This window comes from Acanthochromis polyacanthus, chromosome 5 (assembly GCF_021347895.1).
Source record: "Acanthochromis polyacanthus isolate Apoly-LR-REF ecotype Palm Island chromosome 5, KAUST_Apoly_ChrSc, whole genome shotgun sequence".
Taxonomy (NCBI): Eukaryota; Metazoa; Chordata; class Actinopteri; family Pomacentridae; genus Acanthochromis; species Acanthochromis polyacanthus.
Genome location: NC_067117.1, coordinates 1,643,473 through 1,660,563, shown reverse-complemented (window position 1 = coordinate 1,660,563; position 17,091 = coordinate 1,643,473). Strand labels below are relative to the sequence as shown.

The following is a 17,091-nucleotide window of genomic DNA, read 5'->3' as shown; positions in this document are numbered from 1 at the left end:
GACCATCAGCATGTTTTAGGTTTTATAGAGTCTGTAGCACGGAGGAGGTCTGGACGTATTCGCAGTAAATACATGGAAGCTACATGTTGTTCTGCTTAAACGAGTGAATCCAGGAGCTTCTCTGTGTTTTCTGCAGCTCAGAGGAGGATGTCTGCAGCCACATTTAGACTCTCATATGTTTTACTGACAGGAAGTCCAGCCCAGAGTTCAGGTCATGAAGGGAAAAACTCCAAAACAATGAAGTGTCCAAGAAAACGAGTCCCAGAAACACGACGGAACAAAGGAACCTGCAGAAATCCATCATTCAGGTCCCAGAACACCGAGACCCAAATATCTGTTAACGTTCAGGAAACTGAGCTAATGCAAGAGTTAGTCAGCTCAGGCTTTGGGTTTTACTGGATTCAGACATAAATAAACCCAAATCAGACATAAATAAACCAAAGTCAGACATAAATCAACCAAAATCAGAAATAAATCAATCAAAATCAGACATAAATCAACCAAAGTCACACATAAAATGACCAAATTGACCAAAACCAGATACAAATCGACCAAAATTACACATCAATCAATAAAAAATCAGACAGAAAATGAGCAAAATCACAAACAAAACAATCTAAATCAGTCATAAATAGAAAATAATGAGACGTATATCAGAAACAAATTATTAAAATCAGACACAATATGACTGAAATCAGACACAAGATGACCAGAATTACACAGAAATTCACCAAAATCAGTGAAATATGACAAAGATCAGACACAAAAGACCAAAATCGGACACAAACCAACCAAAATTACACGGAAAGTAACCAAAATCTGACACAAAACAAACAAAATCAGACTTAAGATGACCAAAATCGCACAACAATTATTCAAAATGAGACACAAATCCAACAAAATCTCAAACAAACGACCAAAATGTGACACAAAACAAATAAAATCGATGTAAATGAACCAAAACGAAGCGTCTGCAGGTCCATGCTGACCAGTATTAGTAGAATTAGCTGCTAATATTTCTGCATTTCTACTGGAGGATGATTTTTAATTAAGGTTTTTAAAGTATTTTTGATCATCGCTGCAGTATTTTGTAGGTTTAACTTCTTAAATACTGCAGACGTGTGTTGAGTGAAGCAGATAAATAATTCTAGCAGGATTTGTATCGTTTTTCTGCACTGATTCCTGATATCCAGAACATTTCAGGACTTCCTGTTTACATGCAGCAGCAGCAGCATTTCCTGGACCTTATCTTCAGGACGCAGCGTTTCCTGAAGCTCACAGCTGCTTTCTGCTTCGTTTTCAGGCCTCCTGGTGTGTTCTTGTGTTTGTGTTTGGTTTTTGAAGGTCGGTTTGGAGCTGGTTTTCCCTGGAGGCTTTTATTTTGAATCTTTTCTCCGTCTGGCCTGTATTGTTCTCCCAGCAGTAAACTCTCTAATCTGGATTTAGATCCAGATGCTCAAAGTCCATCTGCAGCTGATGACAGAAAACAGCAGATTTATACAAGAAAACACCGTCTGGTTACTTCAGGAGGATTTATTTTTAAATTCACAAATACTTTGGTTCTCAGTAAAACGTTCACCAGCCTGTTTTTCTGCCATATTATCATTTCTTATGACTCTGAGTTGAGTTCACAGATTAAATAGTATGTTTTAATACAGAAGAAAGAATTAAGTGAAGCTCATTTCAGTAGCTAAGGTAGCTGCTGATATAGCTACAGCTAGCCTTAGCTAAAGCTAAAGCTATGTTTGGTTACTGATTTTCCTCTGACTGTTAGCCATAAATAAAAGATTTTCTTTTTGGTGAATGACTGACATTTGGATTATTCAGTTTGTTTGCATTTCCCCTCAAGTTTTAAACACTTTTTTCTTGGTGCTTTGATTGTAGCTATGTAGTTAGCTATCTTCTAATGCCTTTAGCTATGTAGTTAGCTTTCTTTTAATGTCTGTAGCTGTGTAGTTAGCTTTCTTTTAATGTCTGTAGCTGTGTAGTTAGCTTTCTTTTAATGTCTGTAGCTGTGTAGTTAGGTTTCTTTTATTGTCTTTAGCTGTGTAGTTAGCTTTCTTTTAGTGTCTGTAGCTGTGTAGTTAGCTTTCTTTTAATGTCTTTACCTGTGTAGTTAGCTTTCTTTTAATGTCTGTAGCTGTGTAGTTAGCTTTCTTTTAATGCCTGTAGCTGTGTAGTTAGGTTTCTTTTATTGTCTTTAGCTGTGTAGTTAGCTTTCTTTTAGTGTCTGTAGCTGTGTAGTTAGCTTTCTTTTAATGTCTTTACCTGTGTAGTTAGCTTTCTTTTAATGTCTGTAGCTGTGTAGTTAGCTTTCTTTTAATGTCTGTAGCTGTGTAGTTAGCTTTCTTTTAATGTCTTTACCTGTGTAGTTAGCTTTCTTTTAATGTCTGTAGCTGTGTAGTTAGCTTTCTTTTAATGTCTTTAGCTGTGTAGTTAGCTTTCTTTTAGTGTCTGTAGCTGTGTAGTTAGCTTTCTTTTAATGTCTTTAGCTGTGTAGTTAGCTTTCTTTTAGTGTCTGTAGCTGAGTAGTTAGCTTTCTTTTAGTGTCTGTAGCTGAGTAGTTAGCTTTCTTTTAATGTCTTTAGCTGTGTAGTTAGCTTTCTTTTAATGTCTTTAGCTGTGTAGTTAGCTTTCTTTTAGTGTCTGTAGCTGTGTAGTTAGCTTTCTTTAAAAGTCTTTAGCTGTGTAGTTAGCTTTCTTTTAATGTCTGTAGCTGTGTAGTTAGCTTTCTTTAAAAGTCTTTAGCTGTGTAGTTAGCTTTCTTTTAGTGTCTGTAGCTGTGTAGTTAGCTTTCTTTAAAAGTCTTTAGCTGTGTAGTTAGCTTTCTTTTAATGTCTGTAGCTGTGTAGTTAGCTTTCTTTTAATGTCTTTAGCTGTGTAGTTAGCTTTCTTTTAGTGTCTGTAGCTGTGTAGTTAGCTTTCTTTTAATGTCTTTAGCTGTGTAGTTAGCTTTCTTTTAGTGTCTGTAGCTGAGTAGTTAGCTTTCTTTTAGTGTCTGTAGCTGAGTAGTTAGCTTTCTTTTAATGTCTTTAGCTGTGTAGTTAGCTTTCTTTTAATGTCTTTAGCTGTGTAGTTAGCTTTCTTTTAGTGTCTGTAGCTGTGTAGTTAGCTTTCTTTAAAAGTCTTTAGCTGTGTAGTTAGCTTTCTTTTAATGTCTGTAGCTGTGTAGTTAGCTTTCTTTAAAAGTCTTTAGCTGTGTAGTTAGCTTTCTTTTAGTGTCTGTAGCTGTGTAGTTAGCTTTCTTTAAAAGTCTTTAGCTGTGTAGTTAGCTTTCTTTTAATGTCTGTAGCTGTGTAGTTAGCTTTCTTTTAATGTCTTTAGGTGTGAAGTTGGTTTTCTTTTAATATCCTTGCACAGCTAATATTCATACGAGAAAGCTAAATACACAGCTAACTTACCTTTAGTTTGGGGATTTTTTTTACTTTGCAAACCAACAACGATGATATTTTAGAAGCTTTTACCGAAAAGACAGACGTTAAATGATGTAGAAACATGAGGAGAATCCAGGAATTTATGCTATTTAATCTGTTTTATTTTTAATTATTTAAAACAGAAAAATGAAAATAGCTGAAATATAGCAAGACTATGAAGGAAAACAACTAAAACAAAACTTAAATAAGCCTTTTTCTGTCATTCTTTATGTAATTTAAAAGCATCTGTAGCTCTGTACTTAGTGGAACTTTTATTATATCATTATTATTTTTATTTAATGTAAGGAAAAGCACATTTAATTCTTTATTTTGCAGTTCATCTTAGTAAACAATGTTATTTCCTCATATAAGCCATGATAAGTCATGCCCATAATGATATTTGTGTCAGTGTGCAGTAAATACCACCTTTATTAGTCACATCTGAATAATTATATTTCGTATGCGATGTGGTTTAGTTGCAGTAAAAACAAGCTGCCACAGGAATCACTGAGTGTTCAACAGGTAAACATTTTCAGACAGAACCGCCATCTGCAAACCAAAAGTCACGTCGGTTCTGGTTTCCAAACTCGTTCTTTGTGTCTAAGGAAACGTCTCCTCCTGTTTTTAGCCTCCAGGTTTCACAACAGCTCTGAGGGAAATCCTTCATACCGACGGTTTAACTCTGGTATGTTTCAGTCTAAACTCAGCTCCTCTCAAAGCAACACCTCCTACTGAACCTCACTGCAGCCCTCAACCTGCATGCAAAGAATTACAGTTAAAGCTGACCAGTGGCTTAGCTTTTATTTATTTATTTAACCTTTATTTTACCAGGAAGTCCCCTGAGATTAAAAATCTCTTTTCCGAGGGAGACCTGGCCAAACAGCGTACCAACGCAGACAACGTGAAATGTATAGTAGCAGCATAGGATGGAGCACAGCTGGAAAAAATAAGCAGCTCACAACCCACACTTCATTCAGCATCTCAGTTTGGTCTCATCATCTCACTGTGGTCATTAAATGTCACATTTTTTTGTCATTTTAGTCATTTAGCGTCCCAATGTGATCATTTTTTTTGGTCCCATTTTGGTCAACTTGTTTCTAATTTTGGTCATTTAGCATCTTGTTCCAATCATTTTGTGTCATTGATCATGTTTTGGTTATTTAGCATCACGTTTAGGTCAATTAGTACCTCACTTTAGTCATTTTACATTCCATTTTGGCCTGTCGTCGTCTCATTTTGGTTGATTTGCGTTCTGTTTGGGTAGTTTTGCGTCTTTTTTTTACATAGAACATCTCATTTGCTTCATTTTAGTCTCATTTTGATCATTTAGTGTCTCAATATCAGATCATTTCAAAGAATTGGAAGATGATTAATGAGGTTTGTGGAGAAACAAAAGGTTTTACAGCCGTTTAATCTTGTTCTTTGTCATAAAAGCGGTTATTTTATAAAATGGTCGGAAGCAACCAGTAGAATCTTTAACTGCTGAATGTGAAGTCTGAATCTATAAATAGCTCGAGATGAAATAGAAACAACAGAAACACTCTGGAGAGCAGGAATGTTTTCAGTGGAACACAAAGCCCCGTTCAAACCCGACCGTGACCTTCTGGAGACGAAACAAAGGCCTGAAACTGAAGGTTTAGACGAACACAGGACAGTAGATGTCATGCAAAGCTGGGCTGGGCGCGGCCGACGCTGCAGACTGCGGTTCTGCTTTTGTTGCAGAGAAACTTTTAGGAATTTACTGCAGCGGATCAAAGCAGAACAGTATCTGTTGGAGGCTGTAGCGGCTCAACAGGTTCACAACAAGCAGCCGTCATGGAGGAAAACACAAAGGCTGACAGTCAACACACAAACACTCTTCATAATTACTCAGCTATGTGCACGTGTCACGCACTGCTGCAGCGTTTAGGGACGCAGAGAAATGATTTGTTTCACGGCTGATGGCAAGTTTGGTTTCATAGCTGTGTTGACGTGACACGATTCTACGAGTTTGGCTTCATGTCGCTTTAAATCAGACACAAAATGACCAAAACTAGACACAAAATTAGCAAAATCAGACACAAAATTAGCAAAATCAGACACAATATGGCCAAAAATAGAAGCAGAATGACCAAAATTAAAAGCAGCATGAGCAAAATCAGATATAGCATGACTAAAATCAGAAGCAAAATGACTAAAATTAGAAGCAAAATGACTAAAATTAGAAGCAAAATAAGCAAAATCGGACAAAAAATAACCAAAAGCAGAAGAAGAATTAACAAAATCAGATGCAAAATGGGCAAAATCAACACAAAATGACCTAAATTTGATGCAAAATGAGATGCAAAATGACCAAAAGGGAACACAAAATGAGACATAAAGTACGAAATAAGCAGCCAGACAACCAGAATGAGGCGCTAAATGACAAAACTGATTCAGAACAACTAAATTTAGCACAATGTGGCACAAAATGATCACAAAATGACAAAAATGACCACAATGTGGTGATAAAATGACATGAAATAACACAAATGACTACAAAGAAAACAAAACAAACAAAATGTCCAAAACTCGACATAAACAATGAAAATGACACATGAACAAAATGTGACGGAAACTGGCAAAAATGAGACACAAAATTGTAAAAATGAGAACAGAATGCCAAAATGTTGTACAAATATGACACAAAACAACAAAAATGAGACAAAAAATAAACAAAATGTGGCACAAGTTTTCCAGAAAAGAGATTCAAAAAGACAAAAATGATGAAACCAAATGTACAGTACAACAAAATATGATGGAAATTCTCAAAAATTATCCACAAAATGCCAAAATGTCAGATAAAATGAGAAAGCGGAGCTGCAGATGAGCTGTGGCTTCCATGTTTAATATCTTCATCAGAGAGGAAACTGATTATTAATTATGAACTAATTATTCTATCTGGGTCGTGTTGCACCATAAATCCTCACCAACAGTTTGTGTGTTTGTGTTTCAGCTGCAGTCATGTACAGACACAGAAACAACACACAACTGTGCAGAGTGTTTCTGTTACACTGAGCATAAACACTGACTGACCTGCAGTTAAAAACACCACAGTGCTGCCCTCTGCTGGCTCAGAGTCACAGTTACAATGTAACTGTTCTGTACTAATAAAGTTTAAGAGACACAAAGAGACACAAAATGACCACAAAGAGACACAAATGACCACAGAGAGACACAAATGACCACAGAGAGACACAAAACGACCACAAAGAGACACAAAACGACCACAAAGAGACACAAAACAACCACAAAGAGACACAAAATGACTACAAAGAGACACAAATGACCACAAAGAGACACAAAACAACCACAAAGAGACACAAAACAACCACAAAGAGACACAAATGACCACAAAGAGACACAAAATGACCACAAAGAGACACAAAACGACCACAAAGAGACACAAAACAACCACAAAGAGACACAAATGACCACAAAGAGACACAAAATGACCACAAAGAGACACAAATGACCACAAAGAGACACAAAACAACCACAAAGAGACACAAAATGACCACAAAGAGACACAAAATAATCACAGACACGCAACATTCTTCAAAGCTGCAGAGACACATTTCACTGTTTACATATTTAAATTGGATTAATTGTTCTAAAAGGTGAGAGCTGTTTCCTTCCTGTTTTGGCTCCTCCCACATCCAGACATGTGGGCTTCAGCTGCTCTCTGATTGGTCCACAGAGCTGTAGCCTGCAGGTGAGACACACCTGTACAGCATTAGTTCAGATCCCAGCTGGACTCCTGTGTTCACACATTACACAACAGCCTGACAGGTGTTAGCTGGACCGGACTGAGCATGCTCAGTGAGACCTGCAGGTGAGAACAGGTGAGAATTAACAGCAGCTTCAAGGTTCAGTCTAAGTTTATCACTGGAGGTCATTTTGTGTTTATTTAGTGTCTGTTTGTGGTTATTTTTGTTATTTTTACATCTTTTTGTGATTGTTTTGAGTCTCTTTGTGGGTGTTTTGTTTCTGTGATTATTTTGTGTCTCTTTGTGGTTATTTTTGTTATTTTACATGTGTTTGTGGTTGTTTTGTGTGTGTTTGTGGGTCAGTTTGTGTTCCTTTTTGTTTGTTTTGTCTTGTTGTGGTAATTTATTGTGTCTTTTATGTGTCTATTCCAGAACAACATCATTCCAGTATGTTCATGTTTGTGAGAAATAGTCTCGGTTTTCGGCCCTTTGTGAGGACTCTTTGTCTTCTCCACACCTTCAGACACCAGCTGTAGCTCCAGACTTCCAGTTCTCTTCAGACTTTGACCAAACTTCTCTACAGAACGTTTCGGTTCAGTGACTCTGAGCTCAAAGTTCCACTAAAGCCTGAAGTCTCTGTCGGTTAAATGTCAGTTCTGTGGTCTGAGGAACACCGAGGAGAACCAGGAGGATGAAGGTCCATGGAGAGACGGAGGAAGAGGAGGATGAAGGTCCATGGAGAGACGGAGGAAGAGGAGGATGAAGGTTCATGGAGAGACGGAGGAAGAGGAGGATGAAGGTTCATGGAGAGACGGAGGATGAGGAGGATGAAGGTTCATGGAGAGACGGAGGAAGAGGAGGATGAAGGTTCATGGAGAGACGGAGGAAGAGGAGGATGAAGGTCCATGGAGAGACGGAGGATGAGGAGGATGAAGGTTCATGGAGAGACGGAGGAAGAGGAGGATGAAGGTTCATGGAGAGACGGAGGAAGAGGAGGATGAAGGTCCATGGAGAGACGGAGGATGAGGAGGATGAAGGTTCATGGAGAGACGGAGGATGAAGGTCCATGGAGAGACGGAGGAAGAGGAGGATGAAGCAGGATAGTAGAAATGGTGTTCTGGTCTGATGATGTTTGTTCAGGAGCAGAGAGGATTATGGGTAATGACGAACAATAAAAGTCTGTGATTGGCTCTCCATTCCTCCTACAAAATAAAAGGCCCGTCATCCCTTCTACAAAATAAAAGTATCATCATCCCTTCTACAAAATAAAAGGCCCTTCATCCCTCCTACAAAATAAAAGTATCATCATTCCTCCTACAAAATAAAAGGCTCTCTCTTCCTCCGACAAAAATAAAAGTATAATCATCCCACCTAAAAAATAAAAGTATCATCATTCTTCCTACAAAATAAAAGGCCCTCCATTCCGCCTACAAAATAAAAGTATCATCATCCTTCCTACAAAATAAAAGGCCCTTCATCCCTCCTACAAAATAAAAGTATCATCATCCCTCCTACAAAATAAAAGGCTCTCCATTGCGCCTACAAAATAAAAGCATCATTATCCCTCCTACAAAATAAAAGTATCATCCTTCCTACAAAATAAAAGGCCCTCCATCTCTCCTACAAAATAAAAGTATCATCATCCCTCCTACAAAATAAAAGTATCATCATCCTTCCTACAAAATGAAACACCCTTCATCCCTCCTACAAAATAAAAGTATCATCATCCCTCCTACAAAATAAAAGGCCCTTCATCCCTCCCCCTTAATCTGCATCTGGTCATAGTCGTTGCGTGTCTTTATGTGGTCATTTTGTGTCTTTATGATAATGTTTTGTCATATTTTAGAGTCCCAGGCCTTAGACTTCAATCTAAGGAGAATAAAGGAAACCTTAGATCATACAAGGACACAGAAACTCACAACATCATGTAGACGTCTGCAGAGGAGGAGAAGGTGTGAGTCTTTGTGTAGGTTCATCTTAGGCTGACTCTGATAACTGCAGCAGGTGAAGGAAGAGGACGACGGTAAACAGGATCAGAGGCTCCAAACAGGAAGTAGATTTTTAAATTTAAATGTTTTCTGTATTCAGTAGAGTTCACACATTAAGTACACAATTATAGAGGAAAGTAGCTGCAAATCTACACAACATGTCTACACACACAGAGCTTTATTTAATCCTTTTATATGAAACAAACAGAGCTTAATGTGAAATTTAAAAAACAGGAAGACATCCAGATGTTTAGGAAATGCAAAAATATTCAGAGATTAAATAAAAAATGTGTTTAAAGCTGAATTAGTAGAAAAAACAGAACTTGAGCTTAAAGCTTTGTTGTTGTTTTGTGTATTTTTTGTGTCTGTTGTTTATTAAATGACTCTTTGAGGTCATTTTATGCATTTTTCTGGTAGTTGTTGTCTTTGTTGTTGTTTTTACTGATTTTTTTAGCTGTTTTATGTATTTTTGTAGTTGTCTTTTAGTTTTTGCTGTATTTTTGTGGTAGTTGTTGTCTTTTAGTTATTTTTGGTTGTGTGTATTTTTGTGTTCATTTTAGGTCTAATTCAGGCTGTTGTTTTATTTAAAGAACTTTTTTTAAATCAGTGTCTCTCTGAATGTTTTTATATTTTGTGGCTGTTTTGTGTATTTTTCTAGTTGTTGTCTTTTAGTTTTTGCAGGATTTTGTGGTCATTGTGGTCTCTTTATTGCTTTTTTAAATTAATTTTTGTCGTTGTTTTGTGTATTTTTCTTTCCTCAGTTCAGAAAAGTGTTTCTGAAAACCTGTGAGGACACAACTAAGATCTATAATCCTGTTTTTTAGTTTCAGTTTAATTTCTGGGTCAATTTTTCCTCCACAGATTCGAATAAAGATTCTCTGCAGCGCCTCTAGCGGCGGACAGACGGAACTGCAACAACATCCTCCTCCTCCTCCTACTGGTACCCACACACCGACCTGCCTCCGCTTTGTTGCAGCTCCTCATCCAGCAGACGGACACACCGAGCACCGGGACGGACACACCGAGCACCGGGACGGACACACCGAGCACCGGGACGGCCAGACGCACCGAGGATGCAGCGGCAGCTCACGGACCGCTGGCTCCGGTAAACGAACAGCAGCAGGAGCCTGGAAATCACCGGCGGGAGGCGACGGGAGGCGGAGGAGGCGGTGGGGGGGATCTCGGGGACGCGGCCATGGCGGCGGGAGGCGGCGGGAGGCGGCGGCGGAGGACGGCGGGGCTCCCGGGGCTGTGGAGGACCTGCTACGTCCCGCTGCTGCTCTGGGTGGTGTCGGTGTGCGGCGAGGAGAAGACCTTCATCGTGGAGGTGAGTCTCGGTACCAGAGCACCGGAGAGTACCGGAGCTGAGGTCTGCCTCACGTTCACCGGAGCTCCGGTGGTTTAACAGGAGAGTTACGGGACGGAACCAGGAGATATGTGTCCATAACATCTGTAGATATAGATCCATAACATCTGTAGATATAGATCCATAACATCTGTAGATACGAATCCAAAACATCTGTAGATATAGATCCATAACATCTGTAGACATAGATCCATAACATCTGTAGATATAGATCCATAACATCTGTAGATATAGATCCATAACATCTGTAGATATGAATCCAAAACATCTGTAGATATAGATCCATAACATCTGTAGATATAGATCCATAACATCTGTAGACATGAATCCAAAACATCTGTAGACATGTATCCATAACATCTGTAGACATGAATCCAAAACATCTGTAGACATGAATCCAAAACATCTGTAGACATGTATCCATAACATCTGTAGACATAGATCCATAACATCTGTAGATATAGATCCATAACATCTGTAGATATGAATCCAAAACATCTGTAGATATAGATCCATAACATCTGTAGACATAGATCCATAACATCTGTAGATATAGATCCATAACATCTGTAGATATAGATCCATAACATCTGTAGACATGTATCCATAACATCTGTAGATATAGATCCATAACATCTGTAGATATAGATCCATAACATCTGTAGACATAGATCCATAACATCTGTAGACATAGATCCATAACATCTGTAGATATGAATCCAAAACATCTGTAGATATAGATCCATAACATCTGTAGACATGTATCCATAACATCTGTAGATATAGATCCATAACATCTGTAGATATAGATCCATAACATCTGTAGATATAGATCCATAACATCTGTAGACATAGATCCATAACATCTGTAGATATAGATCCATAACATCTGTAGATATAGATCCATAACATCTGTAGACATAGATCCATAACATCTGTAGATATGAATCCAAAACATCTGTAGATATAGATCCATAACATCTGTAGACATGTATCCATAACATCTGTAGATATAGATCCATAACATCTGTAGATATAGATCCATAACATCTGTAGACATAGATCCATAACATCTGTAGACATAGATCCATAACATCTGTAGATATGAATCCAAAACATCTGTAGATATAGATCCATAACATCTGTAGACATGTATCCATAACATCTGTAGATATAGATCCATAACATCTGTAGATATAGATCCATAACATCTGTAGATATAGATCCATAACATCTGTAGACATAGATCCATAACATCTGTAGACATAGATCCATAACATCTGTAGACATAGATCCATAACATCTGTAGATATGAATCCAAAACATCTGTAGATATAGATCCATAACATCTGTAGACATAGATCCATAACATCTGTAGATATAGATCCATAACATCTGTAGACATGAATCCATAACATCTGTAGACATAGATCCATAACATCTGTAGATATAGATCCATAACATCTGTAGACATAGATCCATAACATCTGTAGACATGAATCCATAACATCTGTAGATATGAATCCAAAACATCTGTAGATATGAATCCATAACATCTGTAGATATGAATCCAAAACATCTGTAGATATAGATCCATAACATCTGTAGACATAGATCCATAACATCTGTAGACATAGATCCATAACATCTGTAGATATGAATCCATAACATCTGTAGATATAGATCCATAACATCTGTAGATATAGATCCATAACATCTGTAGACATGTATCCATAACATCTGTAGATATGTATCTATAACATCTGTATGTCATCAGACCAGGAAACCTTTAAAATATTTGTGAAAAAGCAAAAATTTGAAGTTTTATTTCTTGCTTTTTTTACATATTAAAATCAATGAAATGTGGATTTAGTTTTTTTTCCCCAAATAGAACCAGTTTATATTTTATAATTTTATGTTTTTGACTCTTCATCAGGGTCCCTGACTCCTCAAATCTCTGTAGTATTTATGAAAATCCAATAAAAACAGTAGATTTCTCTGTTTTTTAACCTTAACACATAGATCACATCAGAAGCAGTTCAGCTCTAAAATTCTTCTTTCTGGACTCAAATCTGGACCAGAAACGTTTTTAAAAGAGTTTCTGTTTCACAAAACATTTAAACTTTGTCTGTGAAAGAAGCAAAAAAATTGTGGTCATGTATGTGTTTTGTAAATCTGAATGAATAATCAGTGAAACGTCCATTTTTTGGGGGACATTTTTAGACTTAAGCGATTTTATTATTCTTCAGAGGAAATTATTGCAGCTGCTGGAGGTTCAATACAGGAGTAAAACAGTAAAACCACGGAATATGAGGGCATAAGGTGAAGGTAAAATAAGACAAATAATATTAAATTAAATAAAAATAATAATAACATAAATCTTAAAACCTTAAATTAGTTATTTGTATTAAATGAAATTTAATAAATTAAAACATTAAAGTAAAATACATTTAAATAAAATAAAGTTCAATAAAATAAAATGAAATTACAATAAATAAAATACAATTAAAATTAAAATAATTAAAATATATGAATTATTTTGAATTTTTAATGAAATTAAAATAAATAAAAATAAAATAAGTTAAAATTACAGTAAAGTAAAAATTAAATGAAGTGAAATAAGCTAAAATTGTATAAAATACTATAAAATAGAAAAGCTCTACAGAATACACAACGGTGACAGTATTTTTTATTATTTTTAAAGAGGATACAGAAATGTGTAAATAAATGACCTTTAGATAAAGTCGACCTGATGTGGTCCAGATGTGTAAATCCAAACAAACAGAATAAAGGCGTCAGTAAATGTTTGGGTTTTAGACGTTTTAATTCATTTAAAAAACAGAAAATCACTTCAGGTTTCCCTGAACTTTCTCCTTAACTTTCCCTGAAGTTCCTCACGTGAAGCCGACTTCAGAGTCTGGCAGCACAGCGGGATATTAAGGCGTGCACGTGTGCGCGTGCACGTGCGTGTTTTAGACCCACTGATAACGAACGATGTCCTGCTGCATCACTTTTATTTAAATGTATTTTATTTTGATTTATTTCAATTTAATTTAAAAATATTTATTTTAATTCATTTTGTTTTATTTTCATTTTATTTAATTACATATATTTTATTTTTATTTTATTTTTATTTAATTACATTTATTTCAATTTAATGAACAGTGTCCTGCTGTGTCTTTTATTTAAATGTATTTTTATTTAAATGTATTTTTCTTTAATTAAAAAAATATTTACTTTTAATTTATTTTAATTTTATATACATTTTATTTTATTTTAATGAAGAACCTGCAGCTCTCCAGCTTTCCAGCTGCAGGATAAAAATCCCTTAGATTGATGCAGCAGCTTCCCTGAAGAGAGTCTTTGTTTCCTGTTTGGCTTCTCGTTGTCCAGCTGCTGCTTATTTCTGAGGCTCTGACTTCTGCCAGAGCGTCTCTAAAAGCTGCAGATGTTCAGGATACATCAGCAGCTTTCAGGTGATTCTTTCATGTGCTGCTGAACAAAGAGTCTCCAGACTCTCCGTCCAAATATAGAAACCTCCATAATTTATGGAGACGACAGCAGCAGAGAGGAGGAGAGGAAGAAGGAAGGAGATGCTTCTGAATCTTCGTCCTCTGTTTGTGACGATCAGAGCTGCTGTTTGAGTCGCTTTGATTCAGATGAAGGAACGCCTGCAGCGTCTCCAGCAGCACAAAGAACCACGTCCTGCTGCTGCTGCTGCTGTTGTTGTTGTTGTGGTTGTGGTTGTTGTTGTTGTGGTTTTTGTCGTCGTTGTAATTGTTGTTGTTGTCGTTGTCGTTGTTGTTTTTGTTGTTGTCGTTGTAATTGTTGTTGTCGTCGTTGTCGTCGTGGTTGTTGTTGTCGTAATTGTTGTTGTTGTGGTTGTTGTCGTAATTGTTGTTGTTGTGGTTGTTGTTGTTGTTGTCGTTGTCGTCGTGGTTGTTGTTGTCTTTGTAATTGTTGTTGTTGTCATCGTGGATTGTTGTTGTCGTAATTGTTGTTGTGGTTGTTGTCATTGTCGTAATTGTTGTTGTTGTTGTCGTGGTTGTTGTTGTTGTCGTGGTTGTTGTAATTGTTGTTTTGTTGTTGTCGTTGTTGTTGTGGTTGTTGTTGTCGTCATTGTAATTGTTGTTGTCGTTGTTGTTGTTGTCGTTGTTGTTTTGTTGTTGTCATCGTTGTCGTTGTTGTCGTTGTAATTGTTGTTTTGTTGTAGTTGTTGTTGTCGTTGTTGTTGTCGTTGTTGTTGTTGTCGTTGTAATTGTTGTTTTGTTGTAGTTGTTGTTGTCGTTGTTGTTGTCGTTGTTGTTGTTGTCATTGTAATTGTTGTTCTGTTGTTGTTGTCGTTGTTGTTGTCGTTGTTGTTGTTGTCATTGTAATTGTTGTTTTGTTGTTGTTGTTTTGTTGTTGTCATCGTTGTCGTTGTCGTTGTTGTCGTTGTAATTGTTGTTTTGTTGTAGTTGTTGTTGTTGTTGTCGTTGTTGTCATCGTGGTTGTTGTCGTCAGGCCAACCAGCTGCTGTGATCTTCAGAATAAGAAGCATGAGTCGATGGTTCTGCTCGTTGTTGTCGGGTCAAAGAAACGACTAAAATGTTGTCGAGCTGAAAGAGCCGCCTTCAATAAAAGTCCAAAAATATTTAGTCTACGGTGACGCGCAACTCAGGAAACAGCAAATCTTCTCTTGTGATGCGATAAAGTTGCAAATGTTTTCTTTATTTTTCTTTTTTTTTGCTTAATATCTTCACATTTTTCACTATTATTTATTCATAAAACGGCCCTAAATCTACAAATATTTGGAATCCGTCATTGTTTTTGCTGAAAAATCTTCCGTTTTGTTTTATTTTTGATTCATCGTTTGTTCATAAAACGTCCCTAAAACGTTGCAGAGCTGAAAATCTCTTCGGTTTCTGGTTTTGTTGAATAAAAGTCCAAAAATATTCAGTTTACAGCGATATATAACTAAGAAAACAACAAATACTCTCTTCTGAGATGCCAAAATCTGCACTTTTTTTCTTTATTTTTGCTTAAATCTTCACATTTTTTCATTGATTCATTATTTATGCATAAAATGAACATTTGGTTCAATAAAAGTCCAAAAATATTCAGCTTAGTGACTAATGAGTGAGAAAAGTCGCTTTTGAATCTCTTTGTCTCTGTTTTGTGTGTTTTTAAAATGTCTTTGTTTTGTGTTTTTTGTGGTGATGTTTGTGTCTTTTTTGTCTCTGTGTTGTCAGTATATATCTCTGTATTGTTCTTTTGTATTCCTTTGTTTCTGTTTTGTGTTTCTTTGTTGTCATTTTCAGTCTCTGTTGCTGTTTCATGTCCCTGTTTTGTTCTTTTGTGTCCCTCTGTTCACATTTTGACGTCTGTGATGTGCGTTTGCGTCTCTTTGATGTTCTTTTAGGGTTTTTTTGTTGCTCTTTTCTCTCTTTGTTGTTGTTTTATTATGTCTGTTGTAATTTTGTGTCTCTTTCTCATTAGTGTAATGTTATTGTGAGTCTCTGGGGTGGTTTGTGTGTCTCTGTTGTCATTTTTTTAATCTTTGTTGCTCTTTTGTCTCTCTTTATTGTTCCTTTGTGTCTCTTTGTTGTCATTTTGTGTTTTTGTTTTGTGTGTTTTTTGTGGTCATGTTGAGTTTCTTGCTCTTTTGTTTCTTTGTTGTCATTTCTTTATTGTTTTTTGTCTCTCTTTGTTGTATTTTTTTGTCTTTGTGGCTGTTTTTACACCCCCTGTCAAAAGTTTTAGGATGGGTTCTAGTTTATTTGAATGAGAAAATGTCCTAAAACTTTTGACAAGGGGTGTACATTTGTGTGACGTTATTGTGAGTCTCTGGGGTGGTTTGTGTGTCTTTGTTGTTGTTTTCTTATCTCTTTGTTGCTCTTTTGTCTCTCTTTATTGTTCTTTTGTGTCTCTTTGTTGTCATTTTGTGTCTCTTTGTTGTCATTTTGTGTCTCTTTGTGGCTGTTTTCTCATTAGTGTGACGTTATTGTGAGTCTCTGGGGTGGGTTGTGTGTCTTTGTTGCTATTCTCAGCCTGTTTTGAGTCTCAGTCGTTTATTTTTCCTTCATTACTGTAATAAATCCTGAAGTATTTGTAGGTTTCTTATTTATAATAACTCCTGGTGTGTTTGGAGGACGAGGAGCTGCTTCTTTGTGCGACGCTGACGTCAGTGTGAGCAGAAACTTGAGCCGTATTGAATGTGGGTCACTCCGGGGAGTTTGATTATTATGAGCTCAGACGGAGTGGAGATAGCAGGAAGAAACGCCCTGAACAACAATCAGACCATCTGGGTCAATAATGTACATTTAGAGGTTAAAACTGAGCAAATGAAGTGATCATTTATCCCTTTTCTTTGTCTTATTTGACAGTAAATTGAATATATTGGAGGTTTTTTGTTGTTTGTCAGAGAAAACATTTCTTTGTCATTTATGACAAGTTTTATAGTCAAACAAGCTTCGACTTATGGTGACAATAACAGACAGGTTCAATTAGAATTGAATTTTGTGATAATTTTGTGTCTTTGTGGTCATTTTGTGTATTTTTGTGGCCATTTAGTGACTTTTTGTGGTCATTTTGTGTCTCTTTTTGGTCATTTTGTG

At 36.6% G+C, this 17,091-nt stretch overlaps 1 protein-coding gene across 1 annotated transcript in view; it reads left to right on the top strand.

The window, feature by feature from the left end:
• Window positions 1–10,314: 10,314 nt before the first annotated feature.
• mmp24 (matrix metallopeptidase 24) overlaps window positions 10,315–17,091 on the top strand; it is a 52,397-nt gene continuing 45,620 nt past the window's right edge. The window contains exon 1 of the mRNA XM_022214294.2: window positions 10,315–10,456. Within this exon, the coding sequence (XP_022069986.2) occupies window positions 10,325–10,456 (132 nt within the window). The 5' untranslated portion in view covers window positions 10,315–10,324. The remainder of the gene's footprint in view (window positions 10,457–17,091) is intronic.